Source organism: Equus caballus, chromosome 1, assembly GCF_041296265.1.
Source record: "Equus caballus isolate H_3958 breed thoroughbred chromosome 1, TB-T2T, whole genome shotgun sequence".
Lineage (NCBI taxonomy): Eukaryota > Metazoa > Chordata > Mammalia > Perissodactyla > Equidae > Equus > Equus caballus.
In genome coordinates, this window is record NC_091684.1 from 134340628 (window position 1) to 134368164 (window position 27537).

At 35.4% G+C, this 27537-nt stretch overlaps 1 protein-coding gene across 45 annotated transcripts in view; it reads left to right on the plus strand.

The window, feature by feature from the left end:
* Nucleotides 1–27537, plus strand: part of MYO9A (myosin IXA) — a 289948-nt gene that overhangs the window by 95198 nt on the left and 167213 nt on the right. For all 45 annotated transcript variants that reach the window (XR_011425596.1, XR_011425595.1, XM_070234206.1 and 42 more), the window contains 4 exons: nt 4530–4619; nt 11177–11293; nt 14360–14494; nt 23924–24045. Coding sequence is in view for 43 of the 45 variants with exons in the window: in XM_070234206.1 (XP_070090307.1) it covers nt 4530–4619; nt 11177–11293; nt 14360–14494; nt 23924–24045 (464 nt within the window). In the remaining 2 variants the exon portion in view is untranslated. The remainder of the gene's footprint in view (nt 1–4529; nt 4620–11176; nt 11294–14359; nt 14495–23923; nt 24046–27537) is intronic.

Genomic DNA, 27537 nt, shown 5'->3' on the forward strand with positions numbered 1-27537 from the left:
CCATTGTATTGGTGTACCACAGTTTATCCATTTACCTATTGAAAGACAACTTGGTTCTTTCCAGTATTTTGCAATAATGAATAGGCTGCTTTTTTTCTATTCAAATATTACTCATCTTTCAAATCTTGGTTCATGTGCCACTTCATGGGATTTAACCTTATTAAATGGTCTAAACTGACTCCATCAGCATAGTACATTTGCTTCTATTTAGCGTAATTTAATTTTGGTTTTGTAGCAGAAAGTTAATTGTTTACTAGTTTGTGTCCATTATGAGGTTGCAGTGCTCTTTGAGAGCAAAGGATGCCTCTTCCTTATTTTTCTAACCTTACAGAGTTTGTTATTTTGCACATGCCTGGGTGTTGCTTATTAACTTTAATGGAATGAGTTAGCCTGGCAGAAGGAACAGGAGAAAGGGAGTACCTTGCATTGGAACGATACTCACTCATTGGAAAGAAGTTCTACCAGGAGTGTGGTATTTGAAAATTGTAAATGTTGGAGGTCATGAGGGTCAGAGAACAGATGGTATTTCTGTTAGGCATTTCAGGTGATATCTTAGTCAGACATTGGTATTATGGCAGTACATGGCATTGTGGCTAGTGGTCTTGTAAGTTCAAGCATTCAGCAAGTACTAAAGCTTTTGGTCCTTGTCCAGTATTCCTTCTTTGGTGAGAGACTGCTCAGAGCAAGTCAGGCAATTCAAAGAGAAACTCAGGTAGTGATAAAAAGGGGAAATCCAATTCTGAGAATTGGGCTTACCAGTGTGAAAGTTGGACTAACAGCAAATGTAATTTGATAGAAAATCTCACCTTTGAACCCAAGCTTCTTAAATTCTTTGTTAGGTGTAGTTTGGACAGGTTCTAGGAATGGAGGTTTGGTAATAAGTAGAAAGAAGATGTTTTCAGAGTTGAGGAGCTAGAGATCTGATAGGACCTATCATGGTATTGTGCCTATAGTTAGTTCTTAGAAATTATTTTTAAAAATGATCTCCTCTAATTGCTTAAAATTGATACTAATACTTGCAACCTTAAGGCTTTCGTTGAGATAAAACAAAGATAAGCACAGTAAGTGGCTTAATTAAAATGTAAACTCTTTAGTTAAGATTTAATTTAATGCCCCTCCTTCCGAAGTGATTGAATTCAATGATAAATAGAGACTTAGTTTCTAAGAACAAATGTTTCATAAATAATGGTTCGATTTTTTTCCCATTATTTTTTTGTAGTTACCTCAAGCAATGGTGAATGTTTGGAGTCTTTTGTTTACTAAATTCTATTTGGGATAGATAGTTGTGAAATTATTGAAAGATGGACAAGCTCCAATAGACTAATTTGGGTAATTGTGGAGCATGTTTTTGTTATGAGATATTAGAACCATCACTGTTAACAAAAACTGTTCAGTTTTTAGCAGATTTATGTATCTGAGTATATTTTAACATCTTTTGAAACAATATAAAGGAGGGATTTTTAACATATGTATCAGTTTCTCAATTAGGTGAATATGAGAAACTTTGTAGATTGGATATTGAGCCCATTGCTAATTATTTGTATTAATAAAGTTTATTTTTTAATTTTAAATGTCATATATGTGCAACTAAGAATATTTGGAAAATTATAGAGGTAGCTGATTAAAATATCATAAACTTATTAATATTTTCTTTAGGATGTTTATCAAATATAATAAACAGGACTAGACTATTTTGTATGATTTGTGTGTATGTGTGTGGCTCCGTGTACAATCATTGTCAGGTTTTAGTGCCAACATTAAGCTAATTTCTAAAAATGAGTTGGATAGTTTTTCATCCTTTTAAGTTTTTTCCTACGTTTAAGAGAAGAATCATTAGCAGAGAATAATATGTTCCTTAAAGATTTGAGAGATACCAACTCTGTGACCAACTGTGTTTGATGTCCTTTTGGTTTGTTTTGTGTTAACTAAGTTTTTAAGATTTTCAAATCTTGCTTTAGTTAATTTTGATAATTTGTATTTTTCTAGGAAATCATGTGTTGCTTAAATGTTTAAAATTTATTGTTTTTGTGTTCTTTGTAAAATATTCTGTTAATGTTTAAAACATTTTTCTGTGGTGTTAGCTTTCTGTTTCTGTTTCTTAATTTGTTCTTTTGATTTATGTGAGATTTGTCTTTCATTTCTTATTTTCAAATAATTGGGCTTTAGATTTATCAGTTCTACATCTTACTTGTTATGTATTAATTTCTGTTTTTAACATTTTCTTCATTTTTCTCTGTTAAATTATGAAATGTTTTCAACACACACTGTATATAGAAAACGATATAATAAACACCTGTGTACTCACAACTCCACCCAAGCAATAATACATTGCATATAATTGAATACCGTTATGTACTCTGCCCCCACCAGAAGTGCACACTATTATAAATTTGGTGGTTATCATTCCCATTCTTGTTTTTTATTTTCAGAATAGATAGATATTTCCATACAGAATATTTTGTTTTGTTCTGCATGTTTTCAGACTTATGTAAACATTATACTGTATGGATCATTCTAAAACATGACTTTTTCATTTCATATTATATTTTTGAGATTTTTCAATGCTGATTTATAGTCTAGATTCTTTTTTTTTAGCTGCTGTATATAATTGCATTGTATGAATAAAACATAATCTGTCTTTTTTAGTGGGCATTGAATTGTTTGTAATTTTCCATTTATAGATAGTGCTATGATAGGCATTCTTGTACGTCTCCTTGTTAAAATGTGTGAGAATTATTCTTGGATATAGTCCATGGAGTTGAACTTTTTGGATATGGTATATACACCTATTGAGCTTTACTGATACTGACAAATGATTCTCTGCAGTGATGTATCAATTTATACAAATGTCTGGAAGTGACTTTTGTTCCATGTTCTTGCCAGCTTACATTTGTTTGTTCCTTTAAAAAAATTTCTTGAGTCTGCTGCGTAGACCATTTATTTTTAAGTGTTCACTTTTAATAATAATTGCTTAAATGTAGAAATATATACCTCACAATATGACAGTGTTTTTTTTTTCACATATATTTTCCCTTAGTTTTGTCTTTTTTCTGTAATTAGTATTATTTTGTTTTTGTTCCTCAAAGTATTTTAAATATGTCTGAATGGTTGAGGTTTTATATTGAAACTTTGGCTGTTCACTTTTGGTTTTACTGCGTTTTGTAAAGGTAATATACCTCAAATTATTTCCATTTTTTAGAATTTGAGAATTTAGCAATGGATGCTCGAAAAGAAGGTGTACTTTCTTTATCATGTACTCATATTTCAAAAAATGATCTATCTATCATGAATTGCTAGTGGCAGGGTAATGCCTCACTCTATCATTTTGTAACTCAGTTTCTCCTTGTAATCTAATCTTTTTTGCTTGTTATGTTTTATATCATACTATCTACATAAAATTCTATGGAGGTTCTGTCTTTATTATATATGGATGCTTTTGTAAAATGCTCATGTTTTACTATTTCATGTCCATCAGCATGGCAAAAATCAAAACAAGAATCAAAAGTCTGATAATACTAGGTATAGTCAAGGTTCGAAGAAATAGGAACTCTCACATCTCTCAGTGCTGCTGCTGAGAGAGCAGATTGATGAAAACTGTGTACAGGAGTTTGGCAATATCCTGTAAAGTTGAAAATGTGTACACTACAACCTAGTAATTCCACTTTTAGGTATATACTTTAGGGAAACTCTTGAACTCATATGCAAGAATATTCACTGCAGTTTATTTTCTAATAGTGCAAAATTGTAAACAATGTAGTAATTGCCTACAAGTAGGAAAATGGATTACACACTGGTAATTTATATACTGGGATGCTATATAGACGTTAAAATGAATAAGCTTCATCTAAATTATCAACATAGTTAGATCGCAAAAACATATGAGCAATATGATACCATACAAATAGGAGTTAGATACACTTGACAATATAATATGGTGTTTATGAATACGTCTGATATATATGTGTGTGTGTGTATAAAAATGAACTGAAATGATACCAGTCAAATTCATGATAGTATTTGCCTCTAGAGAGAGTGTGAGAAGAAAGAAAGTATCAATTTTATCATTAGGTTTAACATCTGTAAATAAAAGTAAACATCCGAAACATAAATAAGTACCGATGGTAATGTTCCTGGAATTCAAGAAGTGTGGTCGCTTTTTAGTCCTGTCTCCAGGTTGTGGGATTATGGTTGATTGTCTTAAAATTGTTTTTGTACTGTTCTATATTTTCTATATCCTGTACAATGAAACATATTTCTCTATTATGATAAGAAAGAAAACTTTAATTTAAAAGACCCGTCTGTCTTCTTTACCCTTTGTTTTCTTTTTTGTGAGGGGAAGTGGAGTGATTGGGACACTTAAATTCCGCTTTGGCCAATATTTAAATTGCCCAGTGTATTTCTTTTTTGTTTTTTCTCTATTATATATTTGCTAATCTCATTAAATTTTTTGTCTCTATTTGGCTTTTCAGTAAATAATTCTACCCATTGTCATAAATCTTATATATTGAATTTACTTTTCTGCTGTGTAGGTTAAAGAAGAGATGCTATGTGAAGCATTAGTTACAAGGAAGACTGTGACAGTGGGAGAAAAGCTTATTTTACCATATAAGCTGGCAGAGGTATGAATAGGTTTTCTTTGATATCAAAGTGTGCTGAACTTTTTTAGAAGTTTGGGTTTGTGTTCTTTCTCTTAACAGAAGGAAAATAACGACAAAGAGCGTTGATTGAAGTATTTTCTGTGCCCTTGAAATTTGTGAGCTTCCATCAACTTGGAAACTTAAAGTGGAATGTGATTTTAAGGAATAAACTTACATTTTTTTCCCAAGGATCTTAATCTGTTCATCATTCTTAAGTTTCATATTAATATGAGGTGAATAGATGATAGGTAGAATTATAAATGAGCAGTGTTTGACTCAATTGATTATTCCTTTTTGACAGTTTCTTATCTTCTAGCACATCATACTCTTCTGTTTACTTTTTCAGTGTTGGCCACTGCTTTTCACTTCTTTTTGCCTTTTATTTTCTTCCTGACCTCTAAAAGATGGGGTGCCCTAGGACAGTCTTTGTTTTTTCTTCTCTATATTCTTTGTCCAGATTATCTCACCCAGTCCCATGGCTTTAAATATCATCTGTATAGTGAGCCTTCCAGGTGAGATTTATTGCTATAGTGAACCATTATTGTTATTGTAATCATCATTATTATTATTATACTCAGGTGTATAGGAGTAGGAAAATTATTGAAACACCTACTATTTTATAGTGTAATTTTCTGCAAGTGATGAGAAATCAAACTATGACAGTGTAAAAATAGGACGGGAAAAAAGCTGAAAAATAACCAAAAACAAATAGACAGGAAATTTCCTTTAACAACTAAAAAAAAAAGTTAAAAATAATGGGACAGGAATATGAGATTAGAAGACACAGAGATGGGGAAATAGTGATTGAACTGTAAAGAATGCTTACTAGGCTGACACTGATCAATTTATCCCACTTTTTGAGGTCCCTCCTAACCGTATGTACAAGTCTGCATTTCTTCATTATGTCAGGTATCTTATATTGTATTGTATAGTCTCCAACTTTGAGAGCTCCTTTCTAAACAACAGAAAAAGCCAAACCTTTTAAAGAATCTTGCCCTTCTTTTACATAAAAGTTTAGTACTTTTATATTTTGTTCACAACTTTTTTCATTATAAAATATTTCTTTATTTACATTTTCAAATTCAACTTTTTGTAGCCCCCGCTTTATTTTTGTTTACATTTGTTTGGTATATTTATTTATTTGTTTAGTAAATATTTGAAAACCGTCTTTATGCCCAGAAATGTGCTAGGCATTAGGGGTAAAATGAGGAGTAGTTCTTAAGGATTTTAATATTTATTTGAAGAGCAGTGGAAAGCTTTTCAAATGTTTTTAGTGAAAAAAGTGTGTTTGTTTTTTTTTTTTTTAAAGGAGCACTCTGGCAGCAGTGTGAAGAATCAGTTGGAGAGTTTATTTGTTTTCTATAGCTGTGTAACAAACTTAGTGACTTAATACAACACAGATTTATTATCTGGCAGTTTCCATGGATCATCAATCTGGACACTGGTTAGATAGACCCTCTGCTCAGGGTTTTACCAGGCTGAAGTCAAGATGTCCATCAAAGCTGTGATCTCATCTGAGACTCAACATCCTCTTCCAAGTTCACAGATTATCAATAGGAGTCCGTTGCTTACAGTTTTAGGACTGAGATCCTCAATTTCCCGTTGGCTGTCAGGGGCCATTCTCAGCAGCTAGAGTCTACTTGCCATTTTCTGCCGTATGTTCCTGTCCATACTATGGCAGTTTGCTTCTTCAAGGCCAGCAGGAGAATCTGATGAAAGGATTCAGTCCTTTTTAAGAGCTTTCTCTGATTAAGTCAGCTCTGCCCACAATAATCTCTGACTAAAAAAATTAGCTGATATTGGGCCATAATTATATCTTTAAAGTCCCTTCGCCTTTATCATATAACATTAGATAGTTACAGGAGTGAAATTCATCATATTTACAGTCCTGCCTACACTTAAGGAGAGGGGTTATACAGAACATGTACACCAGGGTTTGGGAACCTTGGGGCCATTATAGGATTTTGTCTAACACTGCAGGCAAGAGTGAATGTGGAAAGATGAGTTTGGGGCCTGTAGTAGTACTCCTGAGGAGAAAGGTGTTTGCTGCTTTGTCCAGAATGATGACATACTGATAGGGAGTAATGGATATATTTAAAAAGAAAGAAATTTAGATGGTAAAATCAACAGGACCTGGCAATGATTTGCTTAATGGGAAACGAGGAGGAAGAAGGAGATACAAGGATGAATCCTAATTTTCTGGCTTACACATCTATAAGAATATTGGTACCATTCAGTGAGATAGGAAACACTAAATGAGATCTTGTTTGGGTGGTGTCTGGTCGCATACCCAGTTGGGCAAGCTGTGCAGGATAGATTGCAGAGAAACCCAAAGAAGAGACCCTGAGATGGCATACAAGACTTAAGGGTTTATTGGGTCTTTCTGGCGGGGAGTGTTCAGTGGTGGCTGGCTGGACGAAGTTGTGCACCCACTCGGGTGTCCAGTGGCAGCCAGCTGGATGGAGTTACCGCTCTCACGAGCAGAGAGAGGGTTGCTTATACAGATGGGAGCAAAAGGCTATGTGCTTGCCAAGAGGAACTGTCCTTGGTACAACTAGTGTTCCCAGGAACAGTAGCTCACGTGGAATGGCTCTGTCTTCCTTCAAGATGTGATGTTCTTTGAATGAGATAAGTTAAGATTGGATTGGCCAGGCCCTGGATCATTACAAATCCCAGCTGGTTGGCATCCTGCCCAGAAGAGGGCCGGAAGGACACATGGTTGTAATATGGCGTGTGGGCTATGGCCCTATACTCTACCCTCCGTGTGTCCGAATGGCCCTTACAATTTTATCATGCCATCTTCTGCAGTTTCCCTTGGGCCAGAGACACACAGGAGCATTGCAACTATGTACCACAACAGCTGTAAAGAGCACAGCTAGAATATACAAGCAATACAAAAAGGCAAGAATGCCGAAGAACTCTTTCTGCCATGGTAACCCCATGGTTGAAGACAGAGAGACAGCTTGCTACATACCCAGCAATTGGAGTGATTTTGTAAGTCAGTAACGGTGTGTGCCCAGTCAGTGAAGAAGTTGGCAGACGTTGTCCTGAGGACAAAAAGTAAGGTGTTTAGAGAGAACTAAAACAGGGAGGTCATGACTGTCCAACAAGACACACACGGTTGTAGAGGTATAGGATAAGGGAGGAACGACACTCTAGAGGGAAAGGATGACACTGCCTTGGGGAATGAATCAGAGGCCCTGGATTAGTAAGTTTGGAGGTTTTCGGTGACCTTCCCACAATAAAGGGTGTTACTGTGATATTCTGTTCTAAGTCTGTCCCCTAGGGGCTAAGAGACCACACCAGTGGGGCTCCATCTGCCAGTCCCAGGGCCAAGTGACCATGTGGGTCCCAGTAGGGAGTACTTTTGGCAGAGGCAAAAGCAAGTTGTTCTGAGTGCTTATCTATGGTTGTAGCTTTTCTGCTTTGTGGGCTGTTGTCTGTAGATGTACTGTTGTATTGGGTCCTTGTGTGAACATCTGATATACACTAGGTCCAGTGTGTCTTTCATGTTCATTTAGTTGATCTATGGCTGTTGTTAGGCGTCTCATCCACTGGGCTAGGGTCCTATCTTCTGACCTTAATTATTTTTTCAGCAAGCCATTCATTTGTTCCACTAGTCTCGCGGCTGTGGGGTTGTATGACAGGTGACAATGCCCATGTATGTCCATTTGGTCAGTCCACATCTGTACCTTGTGGCCGGTAAAATGTGTACCTTGGTTACTGTCGATGTCAATGGGAGTACCGTACACAGTGCAGAGGTGTTCTAGGTCTCTAGGTGGTCTTTTCTGTAGCCTGTTTGCTAGAATATGCCTGCAGCAGTCCTGTATTCGTGTTCACACAGGTAAGGGTATATCGGCAGCCATCAGAAAGGGGCAAGGGCCTGATGTAGTCTACCTGCCAGCGTTGAGTGGGCTGATTGCCTCTGGTGATTTGGCCTGTGTCCTGGGGAGTGGCCCTGGGGTCTCAACAAGGAAGAAGAAGAGCACGCCTGGCAGATCTGTACTATGTCAGCATTGCATAGGGGGAGGCCCCAGGCCTTGGCATTGGCCCATGAGGTCCTTTGTGTCCAGTCTTCTTGTGTAGCCACTCTGCCACTCTTTCGGCTGGCACTTCTTCCAGGAGACAGATCTGAGCTAACTCGTCTGCTTATTGGTTCCCTGGTGGCGTTGTCGCCTGATGTGCAGACACATGGTACACTGTTACCCTCTTTCCATGGACTTGCTTCCTGGGCCTCTCAGTTCTTCTTCCCTGTATTTTTCATGCCCAGGACTCCCTCTAGGCCGTTGGACATTTTTGGGGTGTCCCCATACTCATGCAGTAGGCCCTATCTATCTAGAAGGGCTGTGACTGGCCCCCATATGAGGACACTGACCAACTTGGAATTTCCCCTGAAGATTTCCCCTTCCCATTGCCCCTAGTCTCGGTGCTCATGGGGGTTTCCTCGGTCTCCTGGCTGGTTTACCAATTGTCTAGCCACACGCCCAGTTGGGCAAGCAGTGTGGGATAGGCTGTGGAGAATCGGAAGAAAAGACCTGGAGACAGCATATGAGACATAAGGGTTTATTAAGTATTACTTGTGGAGAGTGTCCAGTGGAGGCCAGCTGGACAGAGTTACCACTACCACGAGTGGAGAGGGTGCTGCTTATATAGACAGGAGAACAAAAGTGCTTGCCAAGAGGGACTGTCCTTGGTGTGACCAGCCATCCCAGAACCGTAGCTCATGCAGAAGGGCTCTGTGTTCCTTCAAGACGTGATGTTCTTTGAGTGAGATAAGTTAAGATTCAGGTTGGCCAGGCCCTGGATTGTTATAAATCCCCGATGGTTGGCATCCTGCCCAGAAGAGGGCCAGAAGGACATGGTTGTAATACGGCATGTACTCTTTAGCCGTACGGGTGGGAAAATATTAATTGATATTTGGGTTTATTGAGATTAAGCCATGATAGGCAGGACTGCATTTCAGAGAAAAGAGGCTGAAAGTCTAATACTGGGAGTAATGGGGTAACTAGGCATTTTATTGGTGTATTTTGGTATATCTGGATTCCATCTGACTATGATATTTTATAAAAATAGTACTTAATATAAACCACAAATATGTAGGTTTTAGTTTTTAATTGAATATGAAGGTCTGCCTTTTAACTAAAAATATACATTATTTATATTTATTGTGATAACTATTATTTTTTTGTATTGTTTTTGTGTCTTATGCTTGTTTATTTAGTTTTAAAATATTTTACTTTTGCTGAATTTGATCTGATTGTCTTCATTCTTTTTTTCCCCCCTTTGGGGAAAAACAGAATGGTTATTCTGTCTATATATTCTACTATTGATATTTTAAAGATAATTTGTTGATAACTTGCTTGAGTATAGAATCCTAGGGCCACATTCCTTTTTCTCTTGGAATTTGTAAACATTTTCCTCTTTTCAAGTTTCTACTGTTGAAGACAGAGAATTTGATACCTGTCTTCTCTTTCCTATGTAGGTAATGGTTTAGGTCATTATTTTGTGGTCTAGAAACTTGAAGCTTACAATTTTTTTTCACTGAAATTAATCATCTGTGTGACAGTTTGTAGTATTATCTTAGTTTTACAAATGTGTACACTGTAACTTAAAAGTTTAAGTAACTTGACCAAGGTCACATAGCTAGAATAAGTAGAGAAACTGGAATTGGAAGATAATCCAACTCTTAATCATTACCTTGTACTTCCTCTAAACTTGTGAGCAGAGATATAAATGTGTGCCTGAATATACAAGCTTCAAAATAGGTCCCTAGACTATAAATTATTAGGATTTGTACTCTTCCAAGTGCTAAGATTCACTTCTCTAAGATATGTGCCCCCTTCTTTGTTTTAGATTGTAGTACTTCCTAATTATTGAACTTACTTTAACTAATAGACTTTACTTTTTAGAACTGTTTCAGATTTACGGAAAAATTGAGCAGACAGTAGTTTTCATAAACTGGGAAAAGCTTAAAGTGAGGGAAAAAGTAAATTACGTTGACTCGATAATGAAGGAATTGTTACTCTGTCTTGGGATGGAGAAATTCTAGAGGTTACTGTGGATGACAAGCTGATGACAACCAGGAATGTAATTGTGGTGGTATTATAATTAACTTTTAAGAGTCTGACTAGAATTCTACAGATAACTGATCCTTTTCGCTCACAGGTTTATTCCTCTGTCTGGAATACTCTTCCTGACTTTAGCTGGCAAGGTTCATTTGTTTGTAAACTTTCTATTTTACCTTCTTTAATGGGTTAAATATATACCCCAATTTTCAGTAAAATTTTTGAATTGTGTGACCTACATTTTGTTTTCCTTATCTTTCATGGCAGTTTTAGCCTAGATTCCCTGAGTTGAACTAAATTAATGAGTATATATAGAAAACTTCGATTACAGGCTATATATATTGAGAGAAAAATTACTTTCTAATTCAGGATAGTAAGATTTCTTTCTTTCATGAGAGCAAAGCACACTTTGTTATAATATCTTAGATTATTGCCAATTTCACTTGTATTCCTAACCCTTTTCTTTCTTTTCAGGCTGTGACAGTGAGGAACTCCATGGCTAAGTCCTTATATAGTGCCTTGTTTGACTGGATAGTTTTTCGGATTAATCATGCACTTTTGAATAGTAAAGATTTGGAGCAAAATATCAAGGTAGACGTACATTAGATTATTATATATTTTTCCTGGAAAACTGTTTTAGTAAAATAGTTAATACATGAAATTTAAAAACACAGAATTATATGGAATAATAAGTGAGAATCTCCTTTTATCTGTATTCCCTACTGTTTCCCTCCTTATTTCTGTTTTCATTACCGTATTCAGGGACACTGTTGTTCCCTGTGTCTTTCCAGACCTTCTTTCTTATCTGCTTACATTCCTGTAGATGTATATGTACAGAGTTGCTTTTAAACATAAAAATAGAATCATGCTATCTATATTGTTTCTAACTTGTGTTATTTTACCTAGTGTGTCTTGAAATATATCTAGACCTCATTATTTTTAATAATTTTCTAATATTGTATAGTATGCATGTGTACTATAAATTCTCCCATTAAAAATATATTAATTTGTCGTATTGTTATATACAATGATGTAACAAATATTCTTTGTGCACATTTCTTTAGGATAAAATCCTCAGAATGTAATTTATGTACATTTATATGTGTCTATATATAATTTATGTACATTTTAAAATTTTGGTAGCTATTGCTAAATTGCTTTTCAAAAAAGACTGCACTTCCACTATTATTGTATGAAAGTACCTATTTCCCTACACCTTTACTCACAGTGGATATTATCTATTTTCATCTGCGAATCTGATAAGGAAGACTATCCCATTTTATTGCCAGTCTTTTCAATGATAGATGAACGTCAAGTATCTTCTCATGTTTTATATCTTTTATTATATTGTTATATATTTTTTCTATTTTTAAGTTGTTCATTTTGTCTTTTTGTTATTTCTTTTTAGGAGTCATTGTGGATATTGCAGAGACTCATAGTTTGATATATATTGCAAATATTTTCTCTTGACTTTTAAGATTTGTTTATGTTGTCTTTTTGAGCTCATATGTTTTAAATTTTTTTGTGCAGTTAATTCTGTCATTCTTTTCCTTTATTGTTCTGGGTTTTATTTATGTTTCTTCCATGGAGAAGCCTCTTCCAGCCCAAGATTATAAAATATTTATTGGCATACTTTTAGAATTTAATTTTTTATGCTCAGGCCTTTTTTTCCAATTGGAATTTATTTTTTAATATGGCAGATTTTAGATATTTAACTTTAATAATTTCAAATCCATTTTTATTTCCCAACAGCTTTTATGGAATAGTCTACCTTTTCAGACTGATTAGGAATGTCATGTTTCTTACTTAATCCTATTGTCTTAAATGTAAAATTGCTTTTACATGAACTTTTCATGCTTTGAGTAAGACCACAGTTAGAAAATTAAGTTTAATTGCAATCTAATTTACCACATTGACTTATTTTTGAAGATAATAATTTTCACCGTTTTTCATAAAGGCTTAGCATTAGTCAACAGAATTAATCAAACAAAATACTCTTAATGGAGACTTTTAAAAATCTCTTAACTATTTATCGCTTATTACATTGATTTGCCCAGTGTCTCTCTTAGCACCAGCAGAGAAAAGTTGTTTTTATTTAACCAAAATTGTCATACAACTGTATTTTAAGAATGAGATGAAGTAGGGGGCCAGCCCGGTGGCGCAGCGGTTAAGTGCGCACGTTCTGCTTCTCAGTGGCCTGAGGTTCGCTGGTTCGGATCCTGGGTGCGGACATGGCACCGCTTGGCACGCCATGCTGTGGTAGGCGTCCCATATATAAAGTAGAGGAAGATGGGCACAGATGTTAGCTCAGGGCCAGGTTTCCTCAGCAAAAAGAGGAGAACTGGCAGTAGTTAGCTCAGGGGTAATCTGCCTCAAAAAAAAGAAAGAAAGAATGAGATGAGGTAGTGACAAGAATGTTGGTTTGGAGGTTTTAGAACTGAATACTCGTCAACCATAGTAAGAAGTTAGAAGATAAATTCTAGAAGTAAAATATCAAGAAATAGAAGAATAAATATTTGTGTGCTATACTATTTCATACCAAATAGCTAAAAGATTTGAGTGTTGTTGACTTTAGGGAGCCGAAACTGAGGATGAAGAAAGGATTGTTTTTTGTTATAATCCTTTTATAACTATTTAATGTGACAAACCTCGAACAATTTTTTTCTTTAAAAAATGTAATCCGTAAATTTTTTTTCTTTTTATTGAGTTCATAGTAGTTTACATTGATGTGAGATTTCAGTTGCACATTATTTCTTGTCTGTCACCATATAAGGGCTCCACTTCACCCCCTATGCCCGCCCCTGACCCCTCTTCCTCTGGTAACCACTGAACTGTTTTCTTTTGAACAATTTCTTTTTCGATAAATTTTTTTTTTTTTTTTTTTTGAAGATTAACCCTGAGCTAACATCTGCTGCCACTCCTCCTCTTTTTGCTTAGGAAGACTGGCCCTGAGCTAACATCCATGCCCATCTTCCTCTACTTTATGTGTGGGATGCCTGCCACAGCATGGCTTGCCATGCGGTGCCATGTCTGCACCCGGGATCCAAACTGGTGAACCCCAGGCTGCTGAAGCGGAACATATGCACTTAACTGCTGCGCCACCGTGCCCGGTCCCTGATAAAATGTTTAACTTCAAAAAACCACATATTCTGATATCTAGTTTCGTTCCTGTCTTGCACAAGGCAGATTAAACATACTTAGCTTAGTTCCTAAAGAAGAATTCTGTTAGGATATAAAAGTTAAAATAGGACAATTATAATGTCCTCTTGGCATAACCAGGCAGAGTTAGGAGTAGCCTAGCTTTACTTAAGTAACCTTTTGACTTCTCCATTCCCTTATCTCTTAGAGTTTAGGGATTTCTGAGACTGAGATAACAGGCCACTAACCTTGCTTTGCACATTTCTGTAGAGTAAGCAGTGGATTACATGTGTTAAAATTTTAGATGTATTTTTACAATTAGGATAAAAAGAAAGATGAAGATAAAGAGAACTGGAATGCTTTTTATTTGTGATGTATTTTGGTTGAACACCGGCCCTCCCAAAAATCTCCTCTGCACTGCTGTAGAACTTTGAGCATTTGTTGCGTATATTGTGGCTATTATTCATGAAATAAATTTGAGCATCTTTTTTTTAAACATAATTCTTTCCTGTTTTACAGACTTTGTCCATTGGTGTTCTTGATATTTTTGGATTTGAAGATTATGAAAATAACAGCTTTGAACAGTTCTGTATTAATTTTGCTAATGAACGTTTACAACACTACTTTAATCAGCATATCTTTAAATTGGAGCAAGTGAGTGCCTAAATGCATGTATGTTTGCCCCCTCCTACCCCTGCAGCCCCACTTCACACACAAGTTTTTGAGTCATAGTCATCATAAGCATTTTAAATCTTGTATTTCAATATGGATATTGTAGTCTTCGTATCAGTGTAAGCAAGTGACAAATCAGAGCGTAGTTGTTGAGCCGTATCATATAGAATTTCCTTTCTTATTTTTTTATTTGCCTTAAGTAGATTTAATAATATGTGTTTGTTTGAGTGGACCTTTGAATGAAAAGATGCATGGATTTGTTTTCAAGTTTCTGTGTTGGTGTTGTTTATTTTTAATTCCTGCGTTGGGCCTGGCCACTGTGTGTAATGCTAAGTATGCTTGTTTGATTGGTTTGGTCTGTTAGTTCCAGGATGGGATAGAGGAGCTTGTTGATAGAATCTTGAAGCAACTCAGAGTATGGATACAAGAAAACAGAACAATGTAGAGAGACCAAAATGGGTAACTAGATATTTCTTGTGAGAAGCTCAAATTGAGTTAGTGTAGAAAGAGTGAGACATCATTTTCCATGAGAATTCTTAGGGTAAATGCAAGGTTAGAGAAGATGTTGGTTCCTTTTCCAAGCCAAGTTGGAAGTCAGTAACGAGTTGAGATTGTAGCTCATAATTTCAGTTTGTATATGAGGACAGAAGCAGCAGCAGAGTTCACATTTGACTCATGGGAATTGATTGAGAAATGAAATGAAGAGAAAAACTACAACAGGTCTAGAACAGAAAGAAAAAAAGGATCTTCCTTATCACTGGGACTTGTTGGCCTCTATCCTAGCTTTAAGCACCTATGTTTTGCTTAAATGGTGGTAGAGACTGATTAACGGTAGCACAGACAGTGTTAGTCCTGGCCGTCTTGATGAATGCTTAAAGTTTTTAAATATATAACCTTTTAGCTAGACTCTCCAAAAGATGTTAAAAGATAGTATGTCTTGTTATAATGTTAGCTAACATTTATGTAGTGCTTGGTATTTATCAGGCAGGTACTGTTTTTATTCTGGCTTTATTACTCAAACCTTAATATTCTGGCTCCATAATTCTTGCTTTTAACCAAAAGCCGAGCTGGAATTGATCTCTTCACTCAGTCCAGTGTTCTTTTAACTAGATCATGCTAAGTTAGTATTTTTTAACTCTTGCAAATGGATATATGTGTTGGAGGAGTGGAGGAAGCATTTTGTTGACTTTGTTCTGTATTCTTTTTTTTTTTTATGCTTTTTTTGGTGAGGAAGATTGGCCCTCAGCTAACATCTGTTGCCAATCTGCCTCTTTTTTTTTTTGCCTCCCCAAAGCCCCAGTACATAGTTGTATATCATAGTTTTAAGTCATTCTAGCTCTTCTGTGTGAGATGCCGCCCACAGCATGGCCTCATGAGTGGTGTGTAGGTCTGTGCCCAGGATCTGAACCAGTGAACCTCAGGCCGTCGAAATGGAGTGTGCAAACTTAGCCACTTGGCCATGGGGCTGGCCCCTGTGATCTGTATTTTACAAAGTAAGGCATCAATTGCTCTGTGGATTGTTAAACAGAAGATTGGTTAAATTGCTTTTGAGGAAGAGAAATGTTCTCTTAATGTGAACTGAGATTGTTCTTACTTTTTCTAGAAGTCTAGATTAGACATGGAGGAGCCACAAGAAATAACTTGCCTAAAAACCATGTATAAAAATAAAACCTTATAGTTCTTGGAAAACATATTCAAAACTAGTAGGGGGTGGGTGATCCTTGCTTATTTGCAACCCTGAGTATCATAATTTTGGGCAATGTGGTGGAATTATGGATCAGAAGACTTAGATTGTAAGCTATATCTTTTCTTTTCTTTCAAGTCTCAGTATTCTTTTCTGTAATTTGTGATGTGATGGGTGTGTTTTTGATGTAATTTATGGAAAGTTTAGAGTTTACGGAAAATTTAGAGACCTTACACCTCTTCACCCATCCCATCTGTTTTTTTCTTCCTTTCTCTCTCTCTCCATGTTTTTCCATCTAAAATGGATTTGCTGGGAATAAAAGATTTTAAGGCAGTTTAAATATTAAGTGTTTTATTTATTTGTCTATCACTGGTACCTAGTGTGAGATGGGTACCCAGTGACTATTGGTTAAATTCAATTGAATAGAAAATCAGTTAAGTAGATAAAAATTTTTTTTAAAAAGACAATAGAAATAAAAAAAGTATCAAAGATACTTTGGGAGGAAACATCTTGAAAATCCCGATTACTCATGTTCACCTCTAACTTTTTTCCAAAAGTAATGCATAGCCATATAGGATGGGAGAGAGATATAATAATTGTGATTCAGGATAAGTACTATAATCAGATATAAGGTAATGTTGTGATATAAAAGAAAAGTTGATAAGAAGTTCCTGAACTTCTGCGAAGATTTCCCACGTGTGATTCTGGAATCTAGTTTTGAAGAGAAGGTGGAGCTTACCAAATTGTCAGTGCAGTAAAGATATTTTAAACAATGGTAACAATATCCTTAAAACTGTAAGGCATGAAACAGCATGGCACTTTTGATGAACTGAAAATAGTTAATATAGCTAAAATACCAGATATAAAGATGGAGACATGAAGGGAGATAAGTTTGATGAAATAGCCTAGGGTCAGATAGTTGTGGGCCTTATTTGTGGTGCAGAGAAGGTTAGAATTTTTCTTTTGGAGAACGAGGAGCTATTTGAAGCATATTTAGCAGAGGGCTTGAATTGGAACTGTGGAGGATGGACTGAAGAGAGGTGAAATGGAGGGAAGGACATGATCTATGAGCCACTTGAAGTAGTGTGGCTGAGTGATTCTGAGTCCTGAATCAATGTCTTAGTAGAGATAAGAGAATAAGAGATAGACTAAAAGAGATTTCTTTGATTTGAATATATATTTTCTATTATTTGTAACACTGCTGTCTTCTAATTTCCTTTACTTGCTCAGAATTATCCTTCAGGTCATTGATTCATCAGTAAATTGAATAACAGTTGTGTGTGAGGCACTGTGCTAGGCTTTGAAGATAGAAAATTTAGAGTGTAAAGATCTTATCGGAGGACTTCATAATCTAGTGATTCTTTCTTTTGTCTATCCCACTTCTGGAGATGTCAGACTGGGAAATTTTTACCAAACTTGCCTTGCAGAACAGTTAAAAAAACTGGACAAAATATATTTGAATGCACTAAAGTACCTTCAAATAAGTGAAGTTTTACAGGGCTTAGAGCTATAAGAAGTTAACCCAGGGAGATGAGCCCAACATTTGGGGACTGCTTTGTTTCTGGAGACATTTCTCTGTTCTGGTAGAGGGCTACTGATTTTGAAAGAGCCAGACTTTGAGAATCTGAGAACTGTAACAGGGTTTTCTCTAGAGTTAAGAATAAGGAGGTGCTCCCTGTTAACTTCCACAGGATTTAGGTAGAGGCCTCTAAAGGTTATATCTTAGGAGTAAAGGTAAAACAGAAATAGATCAGGCATCATAGGGGCTGAAGCCCAGTTTAAAATCATCTCAGTTTCTGATTGGGTTAAAATAGCATAGTATTTGTAGTGTTCTTAGCCACCTGTCAAGAGCAAATTTAATCTCCAGCAGAGGAAGAGATCATCCTAGTGCTGAAATTACCTCTGTAGTTTTTTCAAATAGAAGATCCAGCATTCAAATTTTTAACAGAATTTTTTTTTAAAGACATATAAGAAAGGAAACCAACATGAATGAAAACCAACAGAAAGGAGACAATAGACAGTATCATAGGGGATTCAGATAATGATGTTGTCAGACATGAACTTTAAAGTAACAATGGTTTTAAGAAATTTTTTTGGAAAGTGGTATTTTTATTAAAGAACTACAAACTGTTAAAAAAAAAAAAATCCTGGGGGCCATCCCCATGGCTGAGTGGTTAAGTTTGCGCACTCTGCTTTGGCCACCCAGTGCTTCACCAGTTCAGATCCTGGGTGCGGATGTGGCATGCTCATCAGGCTGTGCTGAGGCGGCGTCCTACATGGCACAACCAGAGGCACTCACAACTAGAATAGACAGCTATGTACTGGGGGGCTTTGGGGAGAAGAAGAAGAAGGAAAAAAAAATCCCAAATTTAGGAAAATCTAGAGCTAAAAAATAGAGTAAAATTAAGAACACAATGATAGTTTTAAATAGTTAGTTAGATAGAGCTTAAGAGAAAATTAGTGACTTGGAAGATAGGCCAGAAGAAAATACCCAGCCTGATGGATAAAGGTAAAAAAGGAGAATAAAGATAGTATAAAAGACATATGGGGGTATGATGAAAAGGTCTAACATATATGTAACAGGAATTCTGTAAAGATGTATATGAGATAAAGAAAGAGAACAAAATAGAAGCCATATTTGAAAAGGTGGTGGTTGAGAACTTCCCAAAACTTAAAACGCAAACCAAAAAAGTCCGACAAGCACACATTTGAGAAGCTCTAAGAATCTAAAGCATGAAGTACAAAGACAACCATATGGTAAACCAAAGCCAAGCAAAAAAAAAATCTGAGAAGCAGCCAGAGTGGGGGTGAAAACAGTACCCTTAAAGAAACAACAATAAGACTAGAAGTCAGTCTTTCGGGGGAAACAGTGGATGTCAGAAGACAGTGGGGTATTTTCCTTAAAACTGAAGTATGTTATTTGGACAGTTTCTAAATTATCCCCATTTTAGCTCAGAGAGTCAGGAATGAATGAAGAGTAATAAACATTGTAAAAAAGTAGGTGAATCTAAATTGAATATTAACTAAATAAGGCAAAGGTAAAATACCTTTTGTTGTTTAATGTTTATGTTAAACTAAAATACATGAGTATGATAGCATTCAAGTCAGGAAGGGAGTACATGGAATTTAAAGTATTCTAAGATCTTTGTATTAAATGCCAAGTGGTAGAAGATTTTTTTCTGATAGATATTGATAAGTTAAGGATGTATATTATGATTTTAGGATAACCACCAAATAGTAAAAGAATATAGAATTGTCAAGTTAATATAGGGAGTAAGTAGAGCAAAAACAACTCTAGTAATCCAAAAGAAAACGAGAAAGGAGAATAAAAGCAATACTAAGAAAGCAGGACAAATAGCAAATGGTAAGATGGTTGATTTAATCCCACAACTATCACTGATTGCGTTAAGTATAAATAGATTAATTGCTCCAGCTAGAAGCCAAAGGTTGTCAGACTGGATATAAGACAAAACTAAATTGCTGCTTATGAGAAAGACACTTTAAACATGAGCATACAGAAAGGTTAAAAGTAAAAGGATGGAAAAAGATTTAGCAAACAACAAAAAAAGAAGTGGTATAGCTGTATTAGTATCATATTTTAAGCACTGCTAGAAATAAAAAGGAATATTTGATAATGCTATAAGAATCAGTTCATCAGGAAGTATATAATTCAGAATTTATAGGTACCTAACATTGCCTCAAGGTATATAAAACACAAGTTAATGACTAAAAAAGAAACATATTTTTGCAATTTTGGTGGAATATTTTAACATACCTTCCTGAATATCTGATAGAATAAGCAGGCAAAAGAATTAGTAAGGATATAGCAGATTTAAAACACCCAGAGGTTGAGGGTGGGTAGGTTGAGGGTGGGTGCTTTTGTGGATACCTAATCCTGCCTGCCCTTCAGGTCAGAATGCCAGTTTCCCTGGGCCTATGGTCTGTATCAAATAAGGACATAGAAGAATTTTAAAGCAAAGACTTACTTGACATATGTAGATAATTGCAAAAACTTTATAAAATTTGTTCATATACTGGACCATAAAACAAGGGTCAACTTTCAAAGGATCAAAATCACACAGATTTTAATACCATAATGAAATTATGCCAGAAACCAAAAGAAAAAAAGATGACTGGAAAATATTTGTATGACTAAAAATTAAGAAATGTACTTCCAAGTACCCTAGAGGTTGAAAAATTAGAAAATGCATTGAACTTAATGAACGTTACATATTAAAACTTGTAGAATGTGTCTAAAGTTGTATTTAGAGGAAGACTTTATAGGTGTTAGAACGTTTTATGGTTGAACAGCAATGATCTAAGTATCCCTTGCAACAAATTGGAAAAAGATCAGCAAACTGAAGTGAAGGAAAGAAGAAAGAAGTAAATAATAAAGATAAAAGAGGAAGTTAAATAAAAGCAAAAACAAATATACCATGGGAGAGGATCAACAAAGTCAAAAGTCATACTTTGAAATGACTAATAACGTTGATAAACCCCTCAAGAAATTCATCTGAGTGAGAGACAGAGACAAAGACAAAGACAAAGACAGAGGGACATAACCAGACTTCCAATGATAAAGAGGACGTCATTGTGGATCCTACACATATTAAAAAGACAATAGGATACACTAAACAACTTTATGTCCATAAGTAGACTTGTCAAATGTTATGGGAAAAAACTTTGCAAAACTGACACAGAAGAAATACAAAATCTGATTCTATAACTATTAAAGAAATTTGATATCTGATTAAAAACCTTTGCATAAAGAACATTGTAAGCCAAGATGGCTCTATTGGTGAATTCTACCAAGATTGAAAGAAGAACTATCAGTTTGACATAAATTCTTATGTGGACTAGAATAAAAGGGGACGATTCTCAATGCTTTTTAGGGGGCCAGGATAACATTGATATCCAGATCTGTCAAGGATATTTTTAGAAGTGGAAATTAATGTCAGTTTCGCTCATAAACATAGATTCAAAACTTCTAAACACTTATATTAGCCAACTAAATCCAGCAAGATACGTAAAAAGATAATATGTGAGAACCAAGTGGAATTTTTTCCCCACTGTGTGTTACATCTAACCAGTAATCAATTTAATTTATCTATTAACAAAACGAAGAAAAAAAACTCATAGTGCTCTCAATAGAAGTATAAAAAGCATTCGACAAAATGACACATCCATTCATGTTAAAAGAAAAAAAAGCGTTGGTAAACTAGGTTTGGAGGGGACTTTCTGATAAAGGGCATTTACAAAAAACCTACAGTTAATGTTATACTTACTGGAAACAGACTGAATGCTTTCCCCCTAAGATTGGAACAAGGCAAGGATGTTTCTTAAGAGTTTTTTAATCATGAACATAGGCACATGAGGGCATCCAAATGGGTAGTAAACATAGGAGAGTTTTCACTTATTAGTCATTAGGGAAATTAAAATTAAAACCGCAGGGAGATACCCCTTGACATTCACCAGAATAACTAAAATGAAAAAGACCGAAAATACAAGTATAAGATACTATGCACAGGCAAGTCCCATACACTGATGGTAGGTGCATAAATTGGTACAGCCACTTTAGAAAGCTGTTTGGCAGTATCTGCTGAGGTTATACATGTGTAGTTTGTAAGCCTGTGTTTTCTCCACATGTGTATAAATACACGCCGGAAGTTTTGTGCAGAAATGTTCATAATGACATTATTTTTAATGGCCAAAAGTTGGGAATAATTGTAATGTCTGTTAATAGTACTATGGCTAAATAAATTGTATATAAATACTCTATAGCGTTGGTTCTCAAAGTGTTATTCTTCCCTTACCGTCCCTTTCTGGTAGCATCAGCATTACGTAGGAACTTGTTAGAAATGTAAATACCGGACCCCACTCTGTACCTACTTATTCAGAACTTCTGGGCATGGGTCCTAGCAGTCTGTGTTTTAACAAGCTCTCTGTAATTCTTTTGTACATTAAAGTTTGAGAACTGATGCCCTTTAGTAGATTTTGGCATGCTTTTTCTGTAAAGGACCAGATAAATAAGTCTTTTGGGTTGTCTAGGCCCTATGGTCTCAGCTTTGCTGTTATATTGAGAAAGCAGCCATAAATAATGCATAAATGAGGTATTCTGGTGTTCTACAACCCGTGTTCTACAGCAGTTAAAATCAATGAACTTTAGATGCATCCTACAAGATGGATGTGTCTCTGAAATATAATGTTGAATAAAAAGAAAAAAAGCCAGATGAAAAGAGTATGTATTGTATGATTCTATTTATATAATATTTATAGACAGGCAAATCTTTTCAGTGGTATTAGAAGTTGAGATAATAAACTTTGGGCAAGAATGTCTGAATTGTCATTGGGAAGAGGGAATGAGGAGAGATTTTGGATTGCTGATAATGTCTACAAACATCCATATGCCTGTACTGTCTAGTACGCTTTTGATCCATGCTACAAGAAAAAAGAAAGAGAAAAATAAATCTTGCCTACTGCCACTTGGGGTGACCTTTACATAGCAATTACTTACTTGTGAAATTGTTAATTAAAAGGAAAGAAATAAGCATTTACCTTTCCCAATTAGAGTAACTATAGTTTATACTAGGGCCCATTTTTCTTTATAGGATAATAATACTACTAAAAAATGATAAATTACAAAATCACGATTTTGCAAAACCACCATTTTGCAGAGAAGTGTGCGAGTGTTATCAGTGAATACTAAAACCATCAGGTGAACAGGATATTTACTTGGTGCCTAAATATCACTGCAGTGTAGAGAATTATCTCTTTTAGATTGTCAGAGGCATCTTTCTGAAAAACAGTTTAAAAGTACAAGCATCACAGGGATGAGTCAAAGAATATTTCCCAGGACAAAGAAAAAGTAAGAAATAATGGGGGCTTCGTAAAGGGTTTTGAGTAGTTACTTAAAGGCCTGAGCTTTGAGTTTTTTAATCTTGGAATTTGAAACCCCCACCTCCACCCCTTTTTGGGAAAATATGCTAAGGGTTTTATTTTGCCAAAATTAAGTATGTATGGATTCCATATGATTTATATCAGTGATTACTGGAGGTGATGGTTTTCCACTTTCCCCAGACATTGTTTCATTAAATTCATTGCTGATGATCTGACAAATAGTCCTTTTTGATGGCTTAGAGTCATGTGGGAGAGATTAGGCTTCTTCATATTATTTATTTTTATTTTTTTTGCTGAGAAAGATTCACCCTGAGTTAGCATCTTTTGCCAATCTTCCTCCTTTTGCTTGAGGAAGATTCACCCTGAGCTAACGTCTGTGCCAATCTTCCTCTACTTTGTGTATGGGTGCTGCCACAGCATGGCTGCTGACAAGTGATGTAGGTCCGTTCCTGGGAACTGAGCCCAGGCTGCTGAAACGGAGCATACCAAACTTAACCACTAAACCATGGGACCAGCCCCTCTTCGTTTTGTATTTTTTCTTAGTGCAGTCATCAGATAGTGTGGCTAAAACAAATCAGCCCTCAATTTTGATCTGAATGGTATCCCAAATAGGATTTGAATAAAAAATTTTGATTGCATGTTAAAGAAGACAGACATATATTCTATCAGGATTTTATACAACAAATTATACATTATTTTATTGTCTGGATTATTGATTGAAAAGAGAAAAGTTAGACTATTCTTTTAAGCCTGGTAAAAGCTTTGTAGCCTTTATCATCATATATCTGTTATTTTCTGCAAGATGAATAAGTTGTTAATTTATTTCCTAGGAGGAATATAGAACTGAAGGTATCAGCTGGCACAATATAGATTATATTGATAATACTTGTTGCATAAATCTTATTAGCAAGAAGCCAACAGGACTGCTCCATCTTTTAGATGAAGAAAGCAAGTGAGTATGATTCTTTTCAATTTTGTTATTGGCCATTTGGGCTTTTCATGTCTTCTGAAGTCCTAAACTTTCTTCTTACCTTATTAAATGAAGAGCCAAAGTTTCCCTTGTTTGCATTTTTTGCATGTGTTTTTGTGTTTCTAGGAAAATTGGGTAGACTTCACTTCTAAACTCATTTTTCCTTAAGTTTTTCCAGATTTCTTCTACAGAGTCACTTTGATGTTAAATTTGTTGCCATTTTGTTGTCGTTAAGTGTTCCTCTCTTCTTGAATTGAGTTTTAGATATGATATCTATTTGCAGTTTTCAAATTTAGCAGAAAAGAATATCATTACAGATTAGTGATGTCTGCCATGTCTGTGCAGGTGATAAGTGGCAATATATGCCAATTGTTTGCCATTTCTTGTCAACACTGTTCAATATATCAAACTTATATATAAGCTTTAGAAATAAAGATTCATATAGCATCCTCCAGAGTGTTCTCAGTGCTCTATAAAGTATTTATAGTTAAATTATCCTAAGAGATGGCAGATCTGGAATTGAAGAAATCAAAGTGATGGAGTATTAGTAGGTTTTCTGTGGCTCTTTAATAAAGTACTTAGAAATTGAATTAGGTCACCTGATTCCCAGCTTAATATTTACTCATTAAACTAGAATATAAAATACTGGGGATTTAATATCATAGGTAGGATGACCATACATCAGGTTTGCATGGGAGAATTTAAAGTTTATGCCTCTTGTCCAGTTTAGTTATCCTGGATTGTATGGTAAGTTATATGTCACATGATTAATATGCTGTAAATACTCATAATTGTTACATAGATATATAATATGGAGGAATGCCAAATATATTAGCAAGGAGACTGCTGACAGTTACATCTACCCACTCTATCACCAGTCTGTATTAATCTAAATGAGTAAAAATGTGGTTAACACAAAAAATATTTTAAGTTTGTGTCCGAAGTTGGGTAGAAGTTTCTTGTATTGCTGTATATGCCCTGAAACATATATATCTCTTATAAAATGATAAGGTTAGTGGTTCTTAACTTTGTGTGCATACCTTAGCTCAGGTGTATTTTATTTCTGGAAAGCTTCAAAGATCTTGATATTTGTTGTTGAGAATGGTTGTGGCTGATAATGAAATGATAAACAGTTCTTTTTTTTGAACTATTTTATGGTAACAAAAGAACAAAAAAGTTTAAGCAATTTGAGAAAAAGGTCATATAGGCAGTAAATGATGGACTAGAGATTCAAACCCTCCAGATATTTCTGACTAATAAACTTGTACTTTGAAGTATTATCCGACATTGCTTCTTCCATAATACTTAGGCTATATAGTCAGAAGTTCAGGATGTATCCCATCTCTATTAAGTACCCTCAGCAAATCTTTTAGTATCCTTGGTCCTCGGTTTTCTTGCTTGCAAAAAGAAAATGATGGTGATAAATGATAGTGCTCTCTGCTGTGTGTCTTAAGGAGGTTGTGAGCAGCAATTGAGATAGTGGATATATAATTAAAACTTTAATAGAGCAAAAGGATCTTGTTTGGCCTGTCATTCTTTAAGCAAAATTTCATTGAGTCTACATCTTATACAGAGACTGTATTTTTCTGGTCAGTTGCTACTTCACATAGATATAAATGTTGCCTTTTTATATCACATTTATATGATAAATATATGAAACGGATAGTATTTGAATGCACATAAATATGCCCATTTATATCACATAGATATAAGTGAAGAGAGTGTCATCTCTTTGTTGTTACCCAGAAGCTTCTGGGGTTAAGCCATGTGGCCAGAAATTACAGGGAGACAGATTTTGGCTCAGTATAAGGAAGAACTTTCTAATCATTAGAGCTGATTACAAGTTGCTTCATAAAGTAATGAAATTTCCCATTATACTAATTATTTTGCATCATCTGTCAGGATATTGTTGTAGGTTGGAGACTGGACTGAATAACCTCTTAATCATCCCTTCAATTATATTTCTATGTTCACTCTTCCATAAAAATTTTTAATAAATCATAATATTATTTTCATCACTTTATGAGTTAGTCCTATTGTTATTACCTCCCCTTGTAAATAGACCACTTTTATCTCTATGCTTTAACATCACAGAAGATGCAAAGGCATGAAATATTTTCCCTCTGCCATGTACCTTTATAAAGAGAAATTGAAAATAAATTAGTCATACTTAGGAAGAGCTATTTTGTGAATCACTTAAACTGAGTATTTTTTTCTCTAAAAAATATTTTGTTCTATAAAGAATATATAATATGAAATATATTCCTAGTGGTGTTCCTACTTCATTCAGTGTGTATATAGTGTATCAGATGGATGGGTTTGAAGTCAGAAGTCTTGTTTAATCTTGTCTCTGCTCTCTACTGGTTGTTTGACCTTGGGCAAGTTACTTAAGCTAGATTCTAAAGGATGCAGTGTGGAATTTAGAAAGGAGAAATAGTGTAAGCAAATTTAGGTATCAATAGGATGTTCATACCTATAGTACTTGAAGTGTAATATGCTGACAGTTCTGGCCGGACCTTGAAGCTTGTTAGAAATGCGTAATCTCAGAATTCCACCCCAAACGTTTGAATCAGAAGCTGTATTTTAACAAACTGAAGTTAAGATCAGGGCATTCATTTAGGACAGCATTTTGTCAGTCTTGCCTGCTCATAAGAATTCCCTGAGGAACTTGTAAATATTACTGACACGTCACTACCCTAGCATCAATTCACTAGAATCACTGGAGGTGGGGTCCAGGCATTGGTATTTTTGAAAGCTCCAGAGGTCCTTCTTATATGCATAGCAACACTAATCTAAGGCTACCCTTGCAGATAGCCTTTGGAGAACACTAGATGAAGAGCTTTGAAATGAGCAATAATGTCTGATTTCCCTCTGCCATGTACCTGTAAAGAGAGGTTGAAAATGTTCTAAAGTCTTGCTTGATAATGTAGTATGTATCTATAAATGTTTCTTGAATGCAGGACATGTGAGCTTTCTTTCCATCTTTCCTTGTTTGGAATAAAAACTGTTCTCACCACTCTGGAAAACAGTATGGAGGTTCCTCAAAAGTTAAGAACAGAACTACCATACGATCCAGCTATTCCACTGCTGGGTATTTATCCAAAGAACATGAAAACACGAATGTGTAGAGATACATGCACCCTATGTTCATTCCAGCATTATTCACGATAGCCGAGACTTGGAAACAACCTAGGTCCCCATCAAGGGACGAATGGGTAAAGAAGATGTGATATATATACCCAGTGGAATGCAACTCAGCCATAAGAAACGTTGAAATCCAGCCATTTATGACAACTTAGATGGACCTTGAGGGTATTATACTAAGTGAAATAAGTCAGAGACAGTCAAGTATCATGTGATCTCACTCACAAGTAGAAGAGAACAACAACAACAAACAAACACATAGAGACAGAGATTGGATTGGTGGTTACCAGAAGAGAATGGGGGAGGGAGGGGGCAAAAGCGGTGACTAGG